At 41.6% G+C, this 26,143-nt stretch overlaps 1 protein-coding gene across 2 annotated transcripts in view; it reads right to left on the reverse strand.

Annotated features, from left to right (window-relative positions):
- The window catches only part of ELAPOR2 (endosome-lysosome associated apoptosis and autophagy regulator family member 2), a 95,344-nt gene extending 82,241 nt beyond the window's left edge, over nucleotides 1-13,103 (reverse strand). Inside the window, exon 1 of one of the 2 annotated variants that reach the window (XM_073000799.2) lies at nucleotides 12,735-13,103. In XM_073000799.2, the coding sequence (XP_072856900.2) occupies nucleotides 12,735-12,917 (183 nt within the window). In that variant the 5' untranslated portion in view covers nucleotides 12,918-13,103. The remainder of the gene's footprint in view (nucleotides 1-12,734) is intronic. The other variant, XM_073000800.2, reaches the window with a different exon arrangement.
- Nucleotides 13,104-26,143: the final 13,040 nt, after the last annotated feature.

The raw sequence follows: 26,143 nt of genomic DNA on the forward strand, positions 1-26,143 counted from the left end.
AGTCACCGACACCATCTCTTACATTCCTCTTAACAAACTATACTTCAGTAATTTGTTTCAGCAGCATAAGATATAAACAGTTTAACTCAACTCTAGTGTTTACAGTAGAGGTTCCAAATTTGAGGGCCCAGATGTAATGATGGTAGATGTGCTTCTTAATGTTATGATGGTATATGGTATGTGGTACTGCTTGTGTCCCAGCAGTACCACACTGTGACCAAGTAGGTAGGGTGAGTGGGCGTGTGTGTGCGCGCGCGCGTGCATGTGCATGCTGGTCTTCTCCCCTAGTAAACCTGTCCCTGGACTGTGCCATTTCTGTCTACAGGCAGATGTTTTTACCAATCCCATAAGATCTGGCCATTTTCTCTGCCAGCTAAGGTTTCTGGACATTATAGTCTAGAGACTATACTTTTACCTTAGGTGCTTCTATTTCTGTATTATTTGACTCTGAAATAGCGCATACGTTCAGAACATCTTGGTAGCAGATAGCACAAACAGGTTGCTCTTGATATACAAAGATAACATTACCATCTAAATTCCATTCTGATTCCAAATGAAAACTGTTGCATGTTTCTTGTGAGTTATTTACCTGCTTCCAAAGGTACTTAAGTGTAGCAACCTGGAAGGTACAACCACTTCAGGTATCAGTACCATAACCGAGGGCATAACTGGCATTTGGGGATTATCTGCAGACCATCTGTCACTACCACAACCAAGACATTGAAACTACATGTACACCAGCTCCAGCCAAGATTAGGATAAAAACAGAATAGTTGAGTTGGGTTTGAGGGTAAAATAAATGGCCTGAGGTGACTCAGATTTACACAGTGATTCAGATATCTACAACAAGTGGGGAAAAGCTAAACTGCAGGGAGGTTTATACACAATGGTGGTATGACTAGGAGAGAAAGGAGTGGACCTGGGTTTTGCTCGTTGACAGTACTAACAGGCCATCTAAGGCACGAGTTCCACCACCTCTCTCCAGTCAAAAGGCTTGCAAGGATGGACTGTGCATGATCACTGAAATTCTGTAATCAACTATCTCACATAGGTCTTCCTTCATTTAGCAGTTAGCTGGTAGTCAGCAGATCAGAAAGGGCTGTTGCTTGTTCTAGTTTTCTCTTTTCATTTCCCAACGTTCTGTTCTGTGAATTACAGGTGTCAAGCAAGTCCCCATGTTTGCTCATTTGTTTATTTTATATGTATCCGTGCATGTATCTAAGCACTGACATTTGTTCTCCCCACTTCATTGGATCTAACGGCTGTTGGATGCCTGATTTACTTACTCCGTACCCATCACAAATGTGCAGCATTTTAAGGCAACTACATTTCACCTCAGAAGTCTCAGGAAATGTGCAATTGCTACTTTCATCAAGATTGTCAAATCTAATGAAATTATTTTCCTTCTTAATTCAGAGAAACAAATGGAACATCAGATAGTAGAACAGGGAGGCATACTAAAATATGATTGCATCAACCTCACCATCTCAGATTACAGGTTTTGTAGATATTTCAGACACACATGTATCCTATTCAGTCAATACTGACTCTGATGCTATGAACTTGCTTTAAGCATGATGCACCTAGCCTCATTCTGTTCCGCTATTACTTTCATCACCCTGTCAGGGATATGCCTACTGCACAGAGGTTCCTATTCATTTATAGGCCTTCCATGCAAGCAAAAGTCCTGTTCAAGGTGAAGAGCCGGCATGCTGACAATGTGAAGAAAGAGATTATGAAGAAAGAGAGCACTTGTACATTGATCATCATCATCCGTCAAGTCAATTCTGATTTATAGCAACCCTCTTTGGGCTTTTCTTAGTAGAGAGAACTCAGAAGTGATTCACTTTTCCACCCTTCTGGGGCACTCTGAGATTATGCAGCTTGCCCAAGGCTACAAAGACTGACTCTTATGTGTGGGAGGTACAGTGGGGAACCGAACTTCCAAATTCTGAATATAACTAAACCACTGAGCTATCCAGTCAGCCAGTATACTCTTGGGCAATCTTCACAGTCCCAGAAGTGCATCAAGAAAAAAAAAGGAACAGTAAACCATTTCTGAGTACTTTCTATAAAGAAAACCCCAAAGAGGCTCGCTGTAAATCAGAATTAACTTAATGGTAAATTAACCATACATTGCTAGCTTCTCTCTAAATAAAAACGGCATGTTCTTTATTTTTTACCTGCTTGTAACTAACAATCCTGCATCACTTTTATCAGTTAGTGCATTAGACAGATGAGGTTTTATTTTCATAGGACCATACATGTCTGAGGAAGTAGACTTCTCCATGAAAGCTTACATTAAAGCATAGCAGTTAGTGTTTAACTTTGTTCAGCAGGCGGAGGCAAAGAGGCAGTCCCGAAACCAGCAAAATCAGGGAGCTGGACAGGGGACAGACTGTATTTGTCTTCAGTGTGGAAGGGATTGTCACTCTCGAATTGGCCTTCTCAGCCACACTAGGTGCTGTTCCAAGTCCTCCATTCAGAGCACCTTACCATAGTCTGTTGAGACTGAAGGATGCCTAATCTAGTGTTTATGGTGCCACAATGTTTTCATCTTTATTTTTGTTAAAAAAAAAATCTGCCTAAGAGGACCATATAGAAAATCTAAATTAAAATATTAGTCTAAAAAGTACTACTTCATTCTTCTACCGATCTTTATAACTCAACAAGTTGCCTTTTTGATCTTGCAGTCATTTGAAACAATGTCAGCTTTGATCATCTGACAAATCAATGCAAACCTTTTGAACAGATATCCATAGCATTTCCTTTAGCATAATACAGCACTCTGAAGAATATCTTTCCTCTTCAACCAGCAAGTCACACTGAACAGTAAATCCATTTTAGAGAACTTTGTTGCCTTTAGCAGACAGGGTTTAAGACATACCCAAACTGGCCCGAATTGTCTAAATTCAAGTTTTGAACTTGAGTCACCTACTGCAGAAGACAGGCCCTAAGAATTATGGCCTTCTGCCCCCTAGTCTATATGTAGTCCTCGTTTGATTGCCTATGACAAGCAGAAATTGCCTTCAGGCAATGAAACTGAAACTTTCAACCTTGGGGACCATATCAGGTCTTTTTAGTATGACACAAGTGACTAAAGAGGAATATGTGCAGGCTATCCGGCTAGCAAATTGGGAAAACCTCTTTGTAAAAATATGTTAACCACTCCAAGGTTCTGCAGTGTTACAGAGGAAGCATAGTCCTGCTACCCATTAGGAAACCTCTCACAGAACAACATTACCCATAAAACACTACAGTTAGTGACTCTTGAGCAGCATTGGTACACTGCCAGCAAGCAGTTGGGTTCCCTCTTTCTTCTTCAAGTTGCTTCATTCCAAAATTGAACCAGTATTGCAAGTGATTGTACAGACAGTGACAGCAGAACTGCAGGAGCCACTGTGACCTTGGTTCAGTTTTATCGGACAGTGTCAAGAGACTGGTAAAAGCAGGGATAATAAGTTTCAGTTGCCCTGTAAAATTTAGGCTTGTTGACTATGCCAAGAAATTGGATAGGACGGGGAAAGACTGCCCGCTAATTAGGGAGACAAATTGTAGCTGGCTGTTATCTGATGGGTTGAAATGTGCTGAAGGTCATAAAACACTTTTCTCCTGGTAGGTTAATTAGGTGAAAACTGGCTTCAGCTAACAAGAACCAAAGGAAGGGGCGGGGGAGAGAGCAAGATGAACAACATTACTGTACTTTGACAAAAGTCACTCTAAAAAGACGGATGATGGGTATAAAAATGGCATATAGAATTTAGTTACTTTGGCTTAGCATCTCTCAGGAGACCGTTATGCTTGTTTGCTGCCTTGCTACTTAGTCTGCACTCTACATATGCTCTGAAACTATGCTTTAGTTCTGCTGGATTGTAAGTATTAGTATAAAATGGCTAGTTTTTTAATTTTCTTTGGAAACTGTTCTAGAATCACCCTAGTCGCAAATCTTTTAGAATTAATATTAGCATCATAGTTTTGATTGCTTTTGAACTAAATTTGAAACTGCTTTGAACTTTATTTTCTCTTTTTACTTTTTGCATGTTCCTGGCTCAGGCCACAGAACAAGGTACTACAAAAAGCCTGTTTGGAATCACAGAGCATATAAAGCCTTACAGTGTAGTACTCTGGCAGTTGTACAAGCCAGAGGACACCCAATTAAAAGTAATAGGGCTTTCTCTTGCACAAGGGGTAGGGAAAATACATTTGCACAAGCTCCCAAAAGCACAATCTGTTCATGCATACAAGAGTTTCATGAGCAGCAGAAATGTAGACGATTCTGTCCATTGTCTGCTACTGCTTTTAAGAGAAAACTGAACAGGAAGAGGCGGTAGCATTCTCTGCCTCTTTGCGCCTCCAAAGCCTAGAATAAAGAAACGAACCCCCAACTTTCTCCATAATGCCAGAAGATTTCAAAAAGGGGGGCAAGGTCAATGTGACACTATTTTAAATTCTGGTGTCTAAATTCAACCCCTTCTACTGAACATGAGGAAAAGAGAGGCTCTCTCATCTTCTAAGTCAGGAAAAGATAACAGTTTACTCTATCACCAACAATGAAACAGAGCTTGACCCCACTGCACACTGAAAGGTTCAGAAAAGTGGTGCATTCAGGAGGGAGCACAGATAATGGTAGTAGCCCTGGGTTATGGTGGCCATCACTGAAATATATCGTGGATTATCAGGCACTCATCTTTCCCTTAACACACAAAATAGCTGTTAAATTAAATCTGAGTCTCTGGAATTCCCAGTACAATATAAATGCTGATTTCCATGTTTATTCGCATTTTTGCAAATACACCATTAAAGACTACCTAGACAGCACTGCTGGGTGTTTTCCCCAAGTCCAACCCAATAGAACTGTTGCTTTAACACAGACCTGGGCAAAATGCGGCCCTCCAGATGTGGATGAACTGCAACTCCCAGCAAGCCTCACTATTGGCTGCGTGGGCTAGGATTGCTGGGAGTTGCAGTTCAGCAACATCTGGAGGGCCGCATTTTGCCCAGGTCTGCAAGTTTAACAAGTACACAAAAGAACGACCCAGATGGTAATTGTTATCACACCTCCAGTCATTTTTTACCACTTTTACTGAAACAGATTCATGATGGAAAGCGAAGATTAAATGGAGCAAGGATCCACCCATTTAATTTTCTGTTTTGAAACATTGTTTTTCAAAACCCACATTTTTGGACTAGGAGAACTGAATTTTTAGAAGTCCACATAATTGTGCATCAGATGAAAGCAAAATATATTCAAAATGATATAAAAGCCAATCGAGCAAAGCAGCTCAGCAATTACTAAACCTCAAGGATGAAAGAAGCCATTTCAGTGAAGTCTGCAAGACTGCTATCATGCTTATCACTGCAGAGATGATTAACACAGTTTTCTCTTTCAGGGTTTTTCTGACCTTTTCCCCCACTATCTTTCCTGAGCCAAAGAGGGCAGGCAGAGACTTCTAATAGCAACAGAGAAAAGATAAACATAGATGCCTCACAAAAAGACAGCAGCTGGCATGAGATTTAAGTGTTTTTGAGCTGTCCTGACAAGTCTAACATTTAATGCTACTAGTGCCTCTCTGAAATTTCATTCAGACCACAGTTGCTACCTTGAACCCATATATACTGGGAAATGAGTGATATCTGGGGCACAGATGCTTTGTGCTCAGGAACAGATCATGGGGCAAGGGGGAGAGCAGTATTTTCTTGTGAATTTATGGGCATAGTCCACCATAGCAATACCTGTTCACCTGAAGTTAATATCTAAAATATAGCATGGCCTTGTTCCTTCCTTTTCTGGCAATGCACAAATACACATTCAGACAGTTTGTTTCTGATCAGTTGGCAACCCTGCTTCAGACCATATCTGTCTGCCAGTTGCTGACTGTCTGCTCGCACTGACATACGCAGCTGGCATCTTTAACATGGGTTTTATTTGTGGTTTCTAGTAACCAACATTCTGTTGGCTATAGTGAAACTGTACCCAAAAAAAAAAACCACTATGAGAATCCTCCTTGCATTGTTTTTTTTTTCCAATTGGCAGTTCTGCTTCATCCTCAGAAGGGGATAAATGGACCTGATCCATCCATATCCTTCCTCCTCCCAAACTTTCAATTTGTTCCATAAAGCCTCCATTCTATACTCTACTGATCTTCTCCTCAAGTGATCATGGGGCTGAATTTCACCAGCCTCTGTGCAACCAGCTTTTTTTTTACCCTCTTTGGTTTTTATACCTTTTAAATTAATAGACTGAACCCAAAAAGGAAATGTTCCAGTCCCCATGCCTCTAATAATTCCATGTCACATGATTTAAAAAGTAATGAGCTTATGGATTCCTGTGACCATTCTTTAAAAATTAATCCACATTTGTATTGTTTAATTCAGAGAGTTATAAAGCTGCTCTTTTTCCCCATCAAATCTGTTGCTACAGTCATGTGGTCTACAGAATCTCCTTCTCTTTTCTTTATCAGCATCCTATGCAGCAACAGCTATGACCATAGTCATGCCATCATTGTGGTATCCTTTATTTGCCTTGCCAGGATCTATTCAAGTGCCATGCATGCCACTTATACATTGCTGTGTGTCTTTTTGCCTCTCTGATCAGTGCAAGATCGGCTGCTGGAGAATTTTTTTGATAGTGACTCACTCACAGAGCTACCAAGGCTTACTCTTTGACACAATTTTGTCCAGTCGTGTCCGACTCTAGGTGGCGGTGCTCATCTCCGTTTCTTACTAAATTCCACAAAGTCACACCTTCTACAACAAGTCTCTCTCTCTCTCTCTCTCTCTCTCACACACACACACACACACACACAAATACACACTCATTTTGATTAGCTCATGCTCCGCATCTCTGCTCGTAGAGGGAGGGCTAGCACCACTTAAAAGACAAATAGGAAAATTTCAGAGCTTGGAAATTTACTTTAAAAATGATTAATAATTGCTCCAAAAACAGTAAATATTAAAATAACTCCTTACCTTCCCATTATTAAAAAGTAACTTAACATGTAACAAAATTGTAACCACTGTAGTTTTGTGGGGTTTTTTTTAATTATCAGAATGTTGCAAGCCACTGATCTCTGGTATAAAACACACTTAAGAACCAAGGACACACACATCCTGTTACAATAAATATGACTGAAACAATTACAGATGTACCACAAAAGAAACATCATCCCACCCTACATTGTTGACATCATGTACCACAGTTATGCCTTTGCTCTCAAAATAATAATAATAATAATAATAATAATAATAATAATAATAATAATAATAATAATAATAATAATAATAATAATAATAATAATAATAATCAATCATCATCATCATCATCATCCAAATCCCAGATATGCCTGGTATATCCGGCCATGTCATATTCCTAAATGTTCAGTACTGTGACATATCCCAGGCACTGAAGACTGTTATGCTCAAATGCACATTCATTATTAAAGCTGATGATACCTCTTCTATCATCTTCCATCTATTTTCTTATAAGCCTAATTATTTAATAATACATTGCCTGTCTGCCTTTATTCAGCTGAACATATTGACAAACCCTAGCTGTCTATGGCACATTATGTTGGCTTATATATATGTACCCTGAATCATGAGTAAGAGCTCTGCTGTCAAAACAGACTCAGTCCACCCACTTTTCCCTCCAGAAGAAAGGGAATCATGGTGGCTACTTGTATAAAACAAATGCATCTGTTACATAAGGATAAAGCAAGGATAGTGCCATCAACCAGTTGAAATACACAATTCTCCCTAAAGTTAGGGTGAGTTCACAGAATTAATGTTGATTTATGTTTGCATCACTGGGACAGATACAGTATACTGAATGTGTTACCATGATTGATCATGATGTTACTTCTATTTTCCTTTTTATAGAGAGCTGCAAATTTGAAGTGACTGGAAAATGAAAGACTGGTACAAATCATCTAAACAAGTCAAGTGATATGGCTCCATATATGTTAGAAAAGCAGGATATCAAAGTGAGGAAAGATTCACAATTCTCCCAGGACACGACAAATAACCACAGAGACCAGAAAGTGCACAGTACATATAATTAACATACATATGCGCTCTAAAGCAGATACAGAAAATTCAGTAAGAAAATGGCCAGAAATATGCATTTTTCTAATAAAACACTCTTCTGTGCAGAATCTGGCCAACTCTATACCTGGAGACTCATCAGTTGCATGATTGACATTGATCACATAAAATAAATAAATAAATAAATAAGTAAGTAAGTAAGTAAGTAAGTAAGTAAGTAAGTAAGTAAGTAAGTAAGTAAGTAAGTAAGTAAGTAAGTAAGTAAGTAAGTAAGTGTGTTGGAAATGTGCATGACCCTGTAAGAATTAGGCCATATATGCATTATTCAGTGAAATCAGGAAATGGAATGGGAAAATCATTACAGTATGGAACACTAAAGTCATGGAAGCCAAAAAAAAGCAGCAGGGCGAAAGAAGGAATATATTATTACCATACAGAAAGGGGCAATAGATGGGAACAACAGTACCATATAGGCCAGGGATACACAGGCTTCCCTAGTGGCTGCTAAATGACACAGAAGCATAAAGACCTGCTCTAGAAAGCTTGCCTTAAACTGACAGCTTTGCAGCCACTGCCTGTTGAATTTCTCACAATGGCCACACATTAGCTTATGCAAGACATTCCATTTGGAGAAATACAGCACTCTTCAATCTATGTGCAAGTTCTCAAGAACTGACCTGTTATCTCAGAGACACACAGGGCCAATCTTGGCAAGTTATTTACTTTACAGATAAAATCAGTGTCTCTGTAAAATCACAAGGTCCCTGAAATTTTCTAAATACGTTTATAGGAGGTCATTAGAAATGAAGGTTAACTGCCATTATTGGATTTTTAAATTTTTACTCTTTGTTCATAGATAATAAGGAGGTCTAGAACAGTGGTTCTTAACCTTTGTTACTCGGATGCTTTTGAACTGCAACTCCCAGAAACCCCAGTCAGGACAGCTGGTGGTGAAGGCTTCTGGGAGTTGCAGTCCAAAACTCCTGAGTAAACCAAGGTTAAGAACCAGTGGTCTAGAACATGGTGGCCTACATCTACTCCAAAATACATGATCAAGTGGAGTTGGGCAATGGAGGTGGCCCTGGGGACAAGATTCTATCCAATCAGGAGCTCGCTGACAAATTACTCTCTTTTATATTCTGTTGTTTTTCAGTAAAATAGAGATCATAACTATGCATATACACAGCACTAGGAAGAACACATTAACTAATTAATTAAATAATTAACAAGTATCCCTTCATTTGCATATTGAAAGTGCTCCTGGCTCCTGCTCAGGAAGGTGAGAATATAAGCATTCATTACAGCAAGCCAAGGGCAGGCTCCTGTAGTCCAAACCAGACCTGAGATTTCCTCCAACAGGTGTATATTCCAGTTCCACATAATTTTCAACCCCCATTTACTCATTCCACACAATATCCATTTTGAATGGGCTCATTAATTCTTACTATTTTAAAAAATGGAAACTGAGGCCAGGAGAGTAACTTAATCAAATCCATAAAGCTGCTCAAACATACTGAGAAATATGATAACCTTTCTGCTTTCTTGGCACACCACAGAAAAAGAGGACCAATCCCAGTCAAACAGACTGAACTGCCTCAAAAAATTTCACAGGTTTTGCTTCCAAGTAAAAAAATCATTCACTCTCTGACAAATACGGAGAAATAAAATACAAATATCTCTTGCTAAGAAGGTGAATCAGGAGGTACCGTGGGAAGCACAGAAAGATATTACAGTACTTTGCAAGTGTTGGAGCTATAATACTACAGCTAGAAAGCACAACTATCCTACCTTAACACAGTTGGGAAAGCTCCATGACACCGCCCCCCCTCCCGAGAAATTAGAACAACGCATCTTTAGGAAGCATGAATGATCCAGGACATTTTGAACTGAGACCTATACTCCTTTGCTGCCCGCTTCAAGACTGCAGCCTACTGTCAAACTGAAAATTCATGGACGTTTTGAACCACTGATGATGGTCACCAGAGCAGTCCAGAATCCATTAATATACAAAGCTGTCTTGCAGCACATTAGCCTCCTGGTTTGGTTCTTTAATATTGCTGGGATAGTTCTTTTCATCCCTTCTCTCGTTTAACTGGAGGTGCCACAGACCAGACCAAAGAGTTTTGGTTGCAAATAATGTTCTCCTATGAAGTTCTCCCCTTACCCCTTTGTCACTAAACCTGAAATCAAAGTGACATAAGGTAATGTCATGGGATTACAATGGATCATATGCACCTCGAATGTATGTCAACATCTGCTGTAAAGCAAGAAAGGTTTGAATTTTTTTTAAAAAAAGCAGCCCTTAAAAATGTGTGTCTTCAGTAGCCATAACAATCACTACAATTGCAAGAATATTTAGTATCAACACTAAGCAACACTTTTCTCTTTTCATGTTTTCCTGCTTCTACGATTTATTTATCACAAGTATTTGCCAGAGGAAATAATAAATAACCAGGATCTCACCACTACTCAAATAGCTGTGAGAAAAGGTTTATCTCATGGATGCAACTTTATTTAAAAGTAAAGGAAAGAACTGTTAATGTTCTCAGGCTGACTCCTCTGTTTCTAGTCTCACTTTTCAGACTCTGGAAATCTTTAGCCATAACAGCTACAAATTGACATCACTTACAAAAGACTGCAGGACTTGAGAGTGTTTGAAAGTTTAACACAGTGGCCTTGAAACTAGGGATGAGAAAAGGAAGACCTCGACGTAAACTGTTTTGTTCCAGAAAGATGCTAAGTTCAGCAGACATGTCAGCCAGACCTCAAAACCTTGAGTTTCAGTCAATCTGGGGCAAAAAACAAATCGCTTGTTATGGCTTCTGTATGGATAACCAGTTATTAAGAAACACAAGAAATGGCTTGGACGAAGGAGGGGAAATCAGTTTTAGAACTAGCCTCTCAGGATAACTTTTTAAAGGAGAAAACACGATAGCAATATTGTTGGCATATTTATTTATTTATTTAATTAGTAGTAAAATGATCACCTGACACATCAGATATGGAGTATGGAGAAGGATAGACAGAGCATTATCACTGCATAGCTACAGCAGCAGGGATACCATGTGTCTTAGACCCTATTTATTTTCTATAGCAGAACTGATAATCTTAGCTCAAGGTGGGGAAAGGGCAGCCCTCCAGATGTTCTCAGAATGCACCTCCCATCAGGTTTAGACTCTATAGCCTGACTGGGGTTGCAGACTAACAACATTTGGAGGCTCACAAAGTCCTCAGCTTGGAATACCCCACCATTTTATCTACTGGCTTTATCTACCTCATTCCCTGCTATTTGTTCCTCATCTCTAGAGTGAGGAGAGGAAAGACAGCAGCAGTTGGCAGAGAATATCTCATCAATGAAGCTAGAGAATTAAGAATCATAAATTCATAGAATCATTGAGTTGGAAGAGGCCTATTAGACCACTGAACACAATCCCTGCTCAATGCAAGAATCAAATTCAAAGCAGATCTGACAGATTGTCCAATTTCCTCTCGAATGCCTCCAGCGTTGGAGCGCTCACCACCTTCCAAGGTAATTGGTTCCATTGGTGTACTGCTCTAACCATTTAGACGTTTTTCCTGATATTCAGCCTAAATCTGGCTTTCTGTAGCTTGAGCCCATTATCTCATGTCCTGTACAGATCCTGCCCTTCCCCTGAATGACTCCCTTCACAGTATTTGAAAAGATGCAAACAAGAAGTGAGAAGAAAGAAGAGGTTTCATTTATACGAAAATCCTCCAGCAACCAAACCCCTATTTCAGCATTATGCAAACTGAAAAACAGTGTTTGACTTATTGCTTTACTATTCTCATCAGAAAGCTTTCCTGGCTTAGTACATAAAGGGAGAACCACAGAGTTAGTGCTCAGCTCAGCTGAGGTGAGAAAGCTGCAAGCCTTTTTTTCATCAAGTACTCTATGAGGCTTCCTTGTAAGTAGATACCAAGAGGATGGCAGTCTGTAGCAACAGCCACTCTGTCAGCTTCCCAAAAGTTCCCGCTCTTCTTTCTTGCCTTCTTCCTGAAAATGCAGAAGTCTACCAAAAGCCCTGCTTCTCAACATGCCTATTCATTAACTGCTCCATTTCTGTGCGTCTTCCTGCTGCAAAAGCCACAGTGGGAAAGTGGCAGTCCTGCAACCTAGGCACCCCTCCCTGCAGAACAAGGCAAGACAGCCCTGACCCTCTTACTGTACTTTGCAAAGTTAGTGTAAACATGACCAATCCGCAGCTACTTCAACCCTCAAGAAGCCCTATACAGTATAATGACAATCCTGCCATGATTACCATGACTATTATTTCTCTTCGGTTCCCTAGCTTGGATCAAGGATCCCCTGCCTCGTTAACAGGGACACAGGTACATCCTTGCTCGGTCAAGGAGAATGATTGAACCGATAAGGTGAAAGGGACACGTGGGACCTTTTTCTTCCCTCTCCGTTTCACACACCTTAGATCAACTTCCACCCACGGGCACCACAGGAAGAGCGCCAGCTGCTTCATGACTTGGGTGGCGTGGGAGGGGTCCCACTTCTATACACATACACACACACCACACAGTCCATGGGTTTTTCTCCTCACACCATCGAGGGGGGCCCCACCCCGAGTTCGGCGCTGCTCGGGAGTGCCAGGGCAGGGCGCGGGGGAAGGGGAGGGAGCCCGAGAAACCGAGGGCGAGGGAAGCGCGTCGGGCGGCCTCACCTCTTGGCACGGAGGGAGCGGCCGGCCGGAGGAAGCCGCGACGGCGTCGGCCCGCCAGGCCGCCTGACCCCAGAGGAGAGCCCAGCCGCCCAGCCACCAGAGGAAGCGCCAGCCCCGCCGGCCTGGGCAGGCAGGTCCGCCCCAGCGCCTGCCCGCCGCCGCCGCCGCCGCCTTCGGGAGCATCGCTTCGGCGTTCCCGGAGCAATAAGGGGGGGGGGATCCTCCTTCGAGCTCCGCTCTCCCGGGACCGAACTGGGCGCCGAGCAGGCTTCCTGCGCGCTGCTGGTGCTGCGGAGAGCCGGTGCCCTGTGTGTGGCAAGGCTGCCCCTGGCTACTAGCCACGCCGCTCCCGCTCTGATCCGATCGTGTCCCAGTTCAAACCATCATCACCCAGACGTGCTCCTTCCGCCCCGCGCCCGTCGAATTTGGGCTGGGCTGGGGCTTTGGCGGGTCGGCTGGCACCTCTGGCTCCTGCTCCCTGCCTTCCCGGCACGGACTTCAGGGCTTGCCTCTGGACCGCCTCTCGGCTACCCCGCACCGCATTGCAAAAAAGGTTTCTTTTCGCCTCCTTGCTCTCTTGTCGCTCCCGGCTGGGGGATGCCCCTTGCCGGCGGGGGGGGGGCGTCCCTTCCAGCCCCCCTCCGCCTTCCGAGGCCCGCGCCAGGAGGGACCGGCGGGTAGTTCAAGGCTGCGCGGCTCGTTTCACCTGCTGGCTTTCCCCTCCGGGCAGCGGCGAGAGACTGACAAAGCCCATGAGTGACACAGCGGCGGGAAGGGAAGGGAGGGGCCGGAGGGCGAGGGCGGGCCAGCGCGCAGGCGCGGGGAGGGGAGCGCGGGGGGGGGGAATAGAAGGCGCTCTCTCTCCCTCCGTTTTGAGCTCCCGCAATGACATCAGGCATCCTGAGCCGGGAGAGGCGGGCATCCTCCCCGAGGGAGAAGACGCCGCGGGGTGGGTGAGGTTGCCCCCCTCAGAGCTCGACTGTGAAGCGTCACCCGAAGGCCTTCGTCGGAGGAACCCAAAATGCCAGAGAGGCGGTGTCGGCGTTCAAGTTCTCCAGCATCTTCATCATCAGGCGAGATGGTACCATTGCGTGGAGAGTGGGTGAAGAAACAGAGAAAAGTCCAGAAGTGCCATCGCTAGGTTGCCAGTTACACTCTGTCCCAAGAGATCTTCTTTCCCTTCGCTTTCTTTTTTTATAATCACAATAATAACTCTCAGCTTTTCTGTAATAGATCAAGCTGCGGGGGGGGGGGGGGCGCTCACCTCCTGCTCTAGTCAGCAGCTGCCTGTGACTTGAAGAGTTATTTAAGAGTTGTTATTATAGTCACTACTACTACAACCCTGTAAGGTAGTCTTCACATTGCAATGGAAACTCGGCTAAGCAAGAAGGGTTCGCTGTGCCGTTTTTGAAGTGAGCACGGATGGAGTGGAGGCAGGGCTTGCGGGATGAAGTGGTGGGACGTCCTGAGTGGAAGGGAGTGTAACGTCACTTGTCGCCCTCCTCTCACTTTCCTGTTCCCTCTGAATTTAGCTTCAGTCTTCACAATAGCAAAGGGAGAAATGGATTTCATAGTATCTTATTACAAGCCTGTTGTACATCCCTCTTATCTATCTGGGTATGGTTTGCTTTGAAATGGCAACTAAAGAGCTGTTAACTTTACAAAAGACCCAGTTCCCCATTAGTTTGTACAGGCTGACCCAGCTGCCTGCATTTTTGGACTCTCTGTTGGAGGAAGCTGGCTATCCAGCCTGACATGGTGAGCACCTGCACTTTCAGATTAACCTGTACCCCACTGGAAATGAGTTTATGGTGGAGGCAAGATCTGAACTAGGGATTTCCTGAGTTACTGCTTATTCTTTGAGACGACCATCTATATGTGTACCAAATTAAGAGTACATCCCTTTGAACAGGAAGCCTTGGAACACAAGCTGGACAGTGATCTGTCATGGATGCTCTATTGCTGGGTTTCCTGAACTTAGGCGGGGGGGGGGGCATTGTGAGGAAGTTGGATAGAAAGACCACAACAAGGTTCTCAACTGATGTTTTGGAGTTCCACTCTCAGAATACCTTCCTTTTGCCATGCTGGCTAGCAGTACTGAGACTTGAAGTCCCAAACATCTCATGACTCTATGGTTTAGGCAAGACCACAATTCATGTTCTTCGCAACTATATTGTTTGTGTGTTTTTGGTCACTGTTGGATCACAAAACAGATGAGTACACTTTATATGCTCAAATAAATCTAGGCATTAGGTTGGTGTCTGAAACTAGAAACAGGACATGTGATAAGGTAGGCATTCTCATTTAGCATAATACTGTACGTTTTTTCCCTCTGTGATGTAGCACTGCATGCATAGCAAAGCCACAAGCAAATTGTTTGTCATTTTTGTAATTGTAGTTATATGAAAGGGCTTTTTCCCTACTCCGACTTCCTGAAGAGGACTTTCCATTGTCCAATCTGTCTGCAACACTGGAGCTTCAAACACTGTTAGAGGATATCCTGAAGTTTCTTTTCGCTAATGTGTAACTGCCAAATATGGGATGCAGAGAGGATGAGAGGTGGACAGGCAGAGGAAAAAAATGGAAAGTTGAAATTAAACATCTACTTAAGAGCCAAGATAAATCAGATAAACTGTTACAAAAATAAGCTATGTAACACGTTTCTAATGACATAAACTTTCATGGACTTTCATCAACTTAAATCAGATGCATTAAATGGTGCGCTCAGCTGACAGGATAGGGGGAGAGGAGGAAAATGTAAACACTGGGATCAAATAAAGAAATGCAAGAGCTGTGATCTGTAGTATTTTAATGTAAGTATAATGCATAAGAATGACTACAATTCAGAATAGTCATTATTGATAACACAACCCCACATCATTGCTAAGTTCGTTCAAGACTTTTGGCTGGATAGAAAAATCATTATTCTGTTCATACACAAAAAGACAGAATCAAAATCCTTGTTCAATGCCAATTTATCAGTGTCACAATGGAGCATTCTTTTAATATCCTCCCTTCATTCAAAAGTCGTAAATTTTCAGTCCTCTGTATGGAAATCTAGGCATGCCTGCACCAGTTGATTTCAACTCAGAATAGGACTGCATTGTACATATTAAAAGCATGAGGAAACAATGTACTGTTTCTGTTACCCTGAGATTAACCTTTTTTTCCTCACTCAGCTCCCAATGGGATTTCAGCAGTCAGGTAATGCTTATCAGTGGGAACTGAAAAAAGCCCCCGGAAGTAGTTTACACTGCAATATGTTTTGAAAGGACTTGCTGCAGATGGCTGTGTTTACAACTCTCAGATAGTGCTCATCATCTTCTAAAGTAATCTTCTGATTTATTTTTCTTATAAGCTTATAAGACTTACAAGCGTTCTCTTACCAGTTTGACCGCTGTTTCTTTTCCTATCTATTCTTCTACACTGCTGAGAGAAAAATTATTCTCTTAGATGTTAACTGTTGACAACGTTTACATAACTCAAATGCTGTCCTGTGCTAGTCAACAAAAGAAATGGAGTTTTTTCAAAGTAACTAAAAGATAACTATTTGAGTAGCCTTTAAGACAGGACAGTAATGAATCACTTTTTAAACATTTCGAGGGTAAGGAACTAAATTTTGGGCCTTTGAACTATAACTGTAATTGGCTATTTTTTTTTAACCTCTATTGCTCTCCAAATCTTAGGAAGAAAAACTGTCACCTTGCCTTCAATCAGGTTTTTAACTAATTTTGGGGGGGATTTTTAAAACAAAAAACCTGAGTGAATTGCAGTCTCGAGTGCTATGCTCCCAGCGTAGTTTTGCCACAGACAAATGGCAATTATAGCTCTGCAGATTATGTTGGGTTGTGAAACCTTGCAGTTCCAGTTAGCCTAACCAATGGTGAGACATTATGGCAAGTCCAATCCAACCACATCTGGAGACCCACAACTTGCCTTCGCTTTTCTACAATCTGATCTGTAGGACTTCAACTGTGAGCCTTCCAACTATATTGAAGTGAATAGGACCATTCCCTGCTGGCACTAGAGCCTGGATTAAATTTTTTAAAAAAGGAACTCTAAGCAAGCCCTCTCCCTAACCTCCCGAAGTAACTTTCCCAAGTTTTGCTACACACTATAGCTGCTTTTATTGAGCTACTTATGCACCGACTATATTTGGCTTGCTATTACAGAAAAGGTCATCCTTTGTGGGTGTTGAATCCCACTGCCTCTAGAAGATTTGCATTTCCTTCTGCCACTTGTCTTGCATAAGAAAGATTAATGTCACTAGGGTATCTTTCTCCCCAGTACCTTTCAAGCCAGCGAAATTCCAACACTCAAAAATACTTAGATTTTAGTGCTTTAGGGAGTATAGAAAAGGCTTCACATTACAAGCCTGTACATCTTAAGTCACTATTATTATCTCCAAATTGAGGACAGCATACTGAGGTGGGGAGAGGGGGAAAATGGGTCACATAAGGCTCATTTAATGAGTTTACAGTGGAAAGATTCCTGATTCATAGCACACACCTTATACTAATACTATACCAACTCTCACCCACCTGTGAGTACTTAGAATTGAGCCATACCTTGCAAGCCTGAAAGCTGTTACACTTGGATCTGTTGGTGAGTAAACATGCATAGAAGTAAGCTATGCTTCGTATGCTTGATAGAAAAATGTCCAAACTGGTAAGAATTACCTTACTATCTTGTCCGCATAGCTGTGTCTCAGGCTTGTGCTTTCTGCAAGACCTGAGCAGAGCTTTTAACAACAGGACCTTTTGGAGGCTACTGATTTATAGAGTCTCTATATGTTGGAAGTGACTTGATGGTATATAACAACGCTTCCAGACTGTAGACCCTGAAAGCCTTCCCAAATTGGAATTCCTGCTCCAGACCAAAGCAATGGTTCACTACTGCTACTTCAGTGCTATCAGAACTGGCTTGTGCAGTGCGACCCCCACCCTCATGTGTGACACTGCCAGTTTTATATGCAACTTCCCTGCACTGTTTAATTGTCCCAAATCTGCAGAGGCTCCACAGAGAATATGATCTTCTTTAGATGTGTAAATCTTGTGCCACTTACCAGAGGTTCTTACTTATGCACACCTTGGAAACGTTACTTTTGTGGACTACAGTTACCAGATGTCCTCAGCTAACATGCCTCTGGCTATGCTGCCTGAAGGTGTCAGCATGTGTGAAGTCTTAAAAAGGAACTTTTATAAGTTCTGAAAATATGTCCTACTTGATGCACTGGCCCCGAGTTAGTTTCCTTCTCCCTTAGATTTGTTTCCTGCTGTCCTGATATGCTTTATAAATTAATGAGGAAAGCATAAAAATAAACCACCTGCCTTTTTACAGACCTGTAACTCAAGCCAGATCAATAAAAACTACACCATGTTTTAATCAAGTGAACTATTTTCTACATCCATCTTATTAAACCTTGGTTTAAATGGAAATTAAGACATGCCTCGTCCTTACAAAGAAAAAAACCTGTGGGCAATTTTGGAATTCTCTGTGACTGCTGTGGCTTGGGCACATTTCAGGATACAAAGTGGTGGGAAAGCTGCTTGGACATGACAGAATGAAACAGAAAATATATTAATACAGAACCAAGCCATGGCTGATAGAAGGGAATTTCCAAAGCTGTCCTTGTCCAAACTTCTTGATTATCTCACAAACAACTATGAGAATGAAGACAAGAATATGAGAGACTTTACATTCTAAGTCCCTGGAGTCACAATATAGGACAATACAATTTCCCATTATTAAAAAAAGGATTCTTGGATACTGAAGCATCTGGGCTTCCAAGACCTGCAGATAAGGTTTGTTTATCGTTAGGAAGAAAGAAAAACAATTGGTAAAAATTATAAACATAGTGAGATAAGACATACTAATTCATTCAACTCATCATAACAAAATGGCTCCATGCTACACCACACACACCAGAAACCAGCAACATATAGCCAAGCTAAGCTGAACTGAGGAAAAAGGTAATGAAACGGCACAGTGAGAAGTATAATATTGTTCTTTATAAAAACAGGTTTATTATTGAATAACTGCTGAAAACCAATATTTTGGATATGTTTACTTATTTTTAATAGTGGGAGTAAGCTTTCCAATAACAGTAAATGCTTTGTCAGGGTTAGGTCTTAAGATGAAAGATCCAACTATCTAAACAGATGTTTATGTGGTCGTCAAGGTTTTCTGGCCACTGTCATTGGCATGGAGACAGCCTAGACTAAATACAAATGCAGCATTATGACATCATTTCTGACCTCACAATCCAGGCAAGTTCAAAGTCTTTGCAAGTTAAGAGACACTTAACAGTCAGATTGAAGCTGAACTGGGGTCAGGATGGATCTGCATGAGAAGAGATTAAAAGGCTTCCTTGGGAGCTTTATTAACTTTTCCTAGAAAGGGTGAATTTTGAAAAGGTTTGTACAGTTCTCTTTTTTTATCATCTATTTATTCAAAGCAGGAGTTTGAACATGTAATCCTGATACCGGAGCAGAATCAAACTAGATTTTAGTACAGTGGTGCCCCGCTTGATGATGACCCCACTTGATGAAATCGCTTAACGATGAGTTTTTTGCTATCGCTATAGTGATCGCAAACCAATGGTTTCAATGGGGTTTTTTTGGCTTCACAGTGATTTGGACCCTGCTTCACGAACCAATTGTTCACTAGACGACGATTTAAAACAGCTGATCAGTGGTTTGCAAAATGCCTCCCCACTTTTTTCCACACCTATTTTTGCTACACAGGCATCACAAAATGGCCACCTATGGAGGATCTTCACTGGACCAGCAGGTATTTCTCCCACTGGAACGCATTGACCGGTTTTCAATGCATTCCAATGGTTTTTTTTTTCCACTTGACGACGATTTCGCTGTACAGCGATTTTGCTGGAACGCATTATCGTTGTCAAGAGGGGCACAACTGTATAACCCTTAGCAGAGAAAACACAGGCCTCACAGCAACTAGGCCCAAAACATTCACACATAGCTCAGGCAAACAGGGAAACATTCACAGATAGTATAGGATTTTCCTTTAGTTACTCTTCCCTGCACCCCTTCACCTTTGATCTAGCAGATGGCCAGCTAAGAAATGTGGCCAAGGAGGAACCAGGCAATAATAGTCGGAACATCACCAGCAGGGGAGCCGGAGAGTGAAGGCTATATATCAGGGCCCAGGAAAGAAACACATAAACATACTAAAAGATAAGATTCTTTCCCCAGACATTCAGCCTCATCCTGAGCATAAGCAAAGTACATATGAACACACAATCTGCATATCTATAGGGAACCAATAGTTCAGCATAGTTGGCATCATTGCCCATTGAAGGACTGGATCCAAACTTGGGGCACCAGTGATGAATAGAATTGTAGTACTTTTTTGACTCCTTGTTTGCATCATTATAAAACATATGTACACTGTATTTTCGGGGTCTTCTCTGCTTTTAAGAGAAGTCCCAACTGACCTTTTCTTTGCTGCTATTCAAATAAAATTGGGCCTTTGGTTCAGCTGTTGCACCTATGCCCGATTCCTTGCCAGAGAATCTTAGAACCCAGGTTTGGTTGATAACATCTGGTGCATTGGCCGACCTATGTTGACTTTTGAAATCCTCAATGGAGGGATCAGGCTGCTCACTTCACTCTGCCCACCACCTGCTCTCCAAGGTGATCTTGGTGAGAAAGAGTGACCTGAAGGGGCCTGGGGCTCCGGTTGATGTCTTCCCCTTCACTATGAAGGTCCAAAAACCCGTATGGTTCTATGGATTATGTAGCTCCCACCACCGACACCAAACCTGCAAGAATATTATAAAGTTTTAGTGGCAGCTCTTAATGAATATAAGGAAACAGAAAAAAACAAGGCAGGTGAGAAAGAAAGGGGAAACCTTGCCAGACTCAGCAACAGGAGAGGCATCGGGACTTCCCCTTCCTCCTCCCCCGCAACAACCTTGGAAGGGGGGTGAGGATGAAGTCAGTTCCACACAAAAGCGTAGAGGCTGGAAGGAGCTGAATCCCTCAACTTCACCTCCAGTAACCAGGAGAAAACAGAAGTATAGGGAGCAACAAAAAGGAGAGACTTGAAAGGCACGCGAGTTCACATGGAGGGGGTGGTTTGAGATGCTAGGGAAAAAAATTGACTATGGAATCCCACAGAAACATGCAGGGTCATGCAGGATGCAGAATGTAGATGACTTATTGTTAGCAGAGGACCAGAGTACATGTTTGGAAGCCTCTGTTCACCTACTCAACTTTTTGGGATACAAAGGCTTCAGAGTTTTGAAGGACAAAGCACAGGTTGCAAGGACAGAGGTGAGTTATTTGGGATTTGTTTTATTTTGAAAGAACAGAGAAAGTTGACAATGGATAGAAAGAACACTATTGCCAAGTTCCCCTCCCAGATACTAAGCGGGGCTGGCATACATTCCTAGGCATGGCGGGATTCTGCAAAAATCTGAATTTCAATTTTTTCTGTTTTAGACACCCACCCCCCCATATGAGATTTTGAAAAATGGAAGTTGGAACAGGAGTTCAGGCTTAAGGAACTAGAGCTCAAGAAGAGAGCTGAGGCCAGACAAAATGAAATAGATTCTGAAATGGATAAAGGGCCAGAGAAAAGGAGAGGGCTGAGGCCAGACAAATGGAATTAAGATAAAGAGAAATTGAATTTGAGATACAGATGAAACAATTAGAATTAGCTGCTCAAAATAACAACAATAATAACAACACCTCTAGTGAGGGAAATCTCTCAAAAATCAACCTAAAGAAATTTCCCCAATATAGGAAAGGAGATTGCCCTGAACCTTTCCTGATTTCATTTGAGAGAGCATGCTGGGACTTTGAGATTAAGGGTGATGAAAGGATGATAATTTTGAGGTCACAAATAAGTAGAGATTTAGCTGAGCTTTATTTTCAGATGCCTCTGAAGCAAGCTAGAGATTTTGAGGCATATATAAAGATGGTTTATTCTAGATTTGGCATAAATGCAAAACACCTTAGAAGAAAATTTATTTCCCTTACCAAAAAGCCTGAAGAATCTTATGCGCAAGTTGGGGCTAAATTGATTCAATGTTTGGACAAATGGATGGAACATGAAAATGTCACTTCTCTAGACCAAATGAAAAATGTGGTTGGTTTAGAACAATTTTATTCCATTTTGCCTGGGGAACTGCATTATTTGGTCAAAGACAAAAATCCTAAAAATGTATTACAGGCATCTGAATATGCTGATTCTATTAGTGAGATTAGAGATCCTCAGTTTTCTGAGGTACATTTTACAGGCAGAACTGGGACAACAGTAAGATACCCTTCAATAAAAATTACAACAGTAAAATGTCACGGAAAGATAGCCAACTAAGTAACTCACCTAAGTTGCCAGGGCCTAGTCCACAGAAGCAAATGAACCCTGAGGAAAAGTTTGACGCATCTCCTCAGTATGATCGAAGGACTTATAAACAGTGTTATAACTGTGGAGAGTTTGGGCATATTCAATCAAATTGTATGACGAACAATAAAAATAAAAATGGAAAAGATTATAGTCAGACCAAAAAGGTTTACTGTACAAAACCAGTGGAAGCCACTGAAGGAGGTTGTAACAATGATTCTGTCTCCATGGCAACTAGCATGACAGAAAATTCCATTATTCCATTATTCCAGCACCTACTGTCTATATTACATCACTAGAATCTACTATCGACAGACAACCACTAGTACTGCAGATTTCAGATGTGAGACGCGCTTTCCAGAATATTAACATTCGAAAGGCAGCTGGACCAGATGGAATCATGGGACGAGTTGTTAGGGGCTGTGCTGCAGAATTAGCTGGAGTTTTTACAGATATTTTCAATCTATCCTTGTTGTAGTGTTCTGTCCACATTTGCCTGAAGACATCTATTATAGTGCAGTCCCCAAGCAGTCAGCTGTGGTATCTCTCAATTATTATACACCAGTAGCTTTAACATCTGTTATTATGAAATGTTTTGAGAGATTGGTGCTGATTACATTGAGGCTAGTCTTCCACCTTCTTTGGACTCATGGCAATTTGCATACAGGAGAAATAGGTCTACTGATGATGCTGTGTCCATTGTACTCCATACTGTATTGAGCCACTTAGAACAACAGGGAACTTATGCGAGGCTGTTGTTTGTGGATTATAGCTCTGCTTTTAATACCATTCTACCAAATAGGTTGTTTTTTAAAATGATCAACCTAGGATTACCTCAGGAGATCTGCATGTGGATAAAGGATTTTCTGACAGATAGGCCACAGTCAGTAAGGATGGGATCTCACCATTCTTCTACCCTGGTACTAAGTACAGGAGCTCCCCAGGGCTGTGTGCTAAGTCCCTTTCTCTATTCCCTGTACACACATGATTGCACCCCACTGTATAACACCAATGCAATTATTAAATTTGCAGATATGACAGTGGTGGGGCTCATAAATAAGAACAATGAGTCTGCTTATAGAAAGGAAGTACAAGGGTTGATACTTTGGTGTAAAGAAAATCATCTGACACTTAACATCAAAAAAACTAAAGAACTCATAATTGATTTTAGAAGGAAGAGAAATGTACATTTACCACTGTACATAAACAGTGAGGAAGTGGAGAGAGTTGGTAGTTTTAAATTTCTGGGTACTTACATCTCAGAGGACCTCTCATGGACTATAAATGCCAACATGCTAATGAAGAAGGCACAGAAGAGGCTGTATTTCCTGAGAATGCTCGGCAAGTAAAATTTATCTCTTCAATACAGGTTTAGAGAAATAATAGACGGCAAAGATCACAGTATTTATAAATTTGAAGAGCGGGTTCACAATATACAGATGGACCCCATTAAGATCTATAACAGTCTAATACAGGAATTAAAAATAAATTTAACTGAACCTAAAGACCACTCATTCACATCTGCTAGGAAGTCTAAACCTTGGTTTGATAAAGACTGTCAAGGAGCCAGAAAAGCCCTCACAGCCATCTATCACCTGTTTAAAAAATCAAATAACAAAGACAGGAAATCCAACAGAAGCTTGGAGTTCAAAAAGCAGCATACAAACAGCTAATTTATCAAAAGAAAAAAGAATACACTCATTCCCTATGGGCGGAAATAATCTTAGCTGCAAAACAGAAAAACTCGTCTAAGTTCTGGCGACTGGTTAGGGACAAGAGACAAAATTTCCCCTGTCAAATTGATACCCCAATTTCCCAGGGTAAATGGGTTGCATATTTCAATAATCTTTATAAAGACCTTCCACCAACACCAGTCCCAGCTAGTGAATTCAAAGATCTACCAGTCTGGCCTCCAGTTTCCCAGGAGGAAATTACATCCCATATTGCCAGACTGAAAATAGGCAAAGCACCAGGGTCGGATGGCTTGCCTCCAGAACTATTTAAAGAAAATATTGACTGGTGGGCACCTTTTTTAGCAGCATTATTCACATACATCGACTCCACAGGCCTCTTTCCTGTAGAATGGAATTCAGCAATAGTAGTACCCTTATTTAAAAAAGGACTAAGAGATGAACTGGCAAACTATCGCCCTATTATATGCAGTAAGCTATATGCTAGGCATCTGCAGGACAAATTCGAGGCCTGGTTGACTGAAGAAAATAGAATTGCTGCAGAGCAAGCCGGGTTTAGAGAGGGTAGATCCACTATGGACCAATGTCTTATTATTCAACATCTTATAGAGAAATATGTGACAGAAGGTCTAACCTCATTATATGCGGCATTCGTCGACTTGAAAATGGCTTTCGATTCAATTTCAAGACAGCAACTATGGGACAGTTTAGAAGCCACCTCAATAGATAAACGATTACTTCTATTGTTGCGTGTGCTACACAATAATACCAATCTTAAGGTCAGGCTCAATAGGAAAGGGAATTTAACAGAACCGATTAATACCTATAGAGGAGTCAGACAGGGCTGCTTACTGGCCCCCTCATTGTTTAATCTATATATAAATGATATAGTAGAACATCTGAATTCTCCCAGTCTTCATTCTCCAAAACTACACCAAAGACATATTTCTATCCTTCTCTATGCGGATGACGCCGTGCTTTTAGCGAGAACGCCAATTGGCCTAAAGAGAGCCCTTAAGAAATTTGCAGACTTCTGCAGAAAGAAGGAATTGGAAATAAATTATAAAAAGACAAAAATCATGGCCTTTGGTAGAAGACAAAAGAAAAGATCTTGGATTATAAATGGGCAACCTCTTGAACAGGTCTCTTGCTTTAAATACCTAGGCATGGCCCTGCAATCCACCGGGGTTAGGAATGCCCATATCCAATATGCAGCCATCCAAGGGGAAAAAACAGCAAACACCATTCTAAGATTCTACCATTCAAAAGGGGGCCGTTATATTCCAGCAGCCCAAAAACTTTTTCAAGCAAAGGTGGTTAGCCAGATGCTCTATGGCACCTTTATGGGGCCTTCACCCAGCTGTTTTGACCCGATAGAGCAGGTCCAATCAAAATTCCTTAGAGCAATACTTGAAGTCCCTAGATGCGTAACGAATGCACAAATCTGATTAGAGACCGGCTCACTAAAAATGGTAGCCAAAATTGAACTAGCCTCCCTTCAGTACTGGCTTAAAATAAACTTTCAATCACAGGGATTAACACACCTACTCCTAGAAGACAACTTCCAATCAAGCTGGTTAAAAGCGGTCTTAAATAAACTGCAAGTAATGGGATTCTCTCCGCAAACAATATTAAGTATGCAATGGGATAAAACAAAATCAGCCCTTAAACAAAGATTAATGGATATGGAGAGACAGGAGGATCTCAGTAGATGCCCTAATTTCAGAGCAATAGACACGCATATATATCGTCCGCTCCCTATGGCCTACCTATCACAGCTGGAAACGTATAAATTTAGGAAAGCCTTTACTCTGGCTAGATGTGAGGCTTTCCCCTCTGCAGTGCTGGAAGGCACATTTAAGAAAACCCCGAGGGAACAGAGATTCTGTCCCTGTGGCTCCGGAGAGATAGAATCTATCGAGCACATGATGCTTAGGTGTGACAGACATAATAAGATCCGAGAAAAATATATTACACCACTTTTAAAAGATATGCCAAGCCAATTGGATTCAGACCACTGTAATCAATTGCTAACCGACCAAGATCGGACTATCACAGAACTGGTAGCGAAATTTTGGGCGGCATGCTACAGCAGACAGACTAGATAGCTCAACCCTTAGACCTTGGCCATACATCGCTATATTTGCTGCTTTAGACATTCTTAGCTGTTTTTAGACATTTTACCTTTTGTATGACTATATATGCCACTGTCCTCAACGGTTTACCTTTTATCTTTTAGCAGTTTTACCTTTTATCCTTTTAGCTTTTTACCCTTTTTTTATCCTTTATTTTTACCTCTTGTATGACTTTGTAGTACATGCTTGTCTATGAAGTTATGTATTC

This window comes from Pogona vitticeps, chromosome 5 (genome assembly GCF_051106095.1).
Source record: "Pogona vitticeps strain Pit_001003342236 chromosome 5, PviZW2.1, whole genome shotgun sequence".
Lineage (NCBI taxonomy): Eukaryota > Metazoa > Chordata > Lepidosauria > Squamata > Agamidae > Pogona > Pogona vitticeps.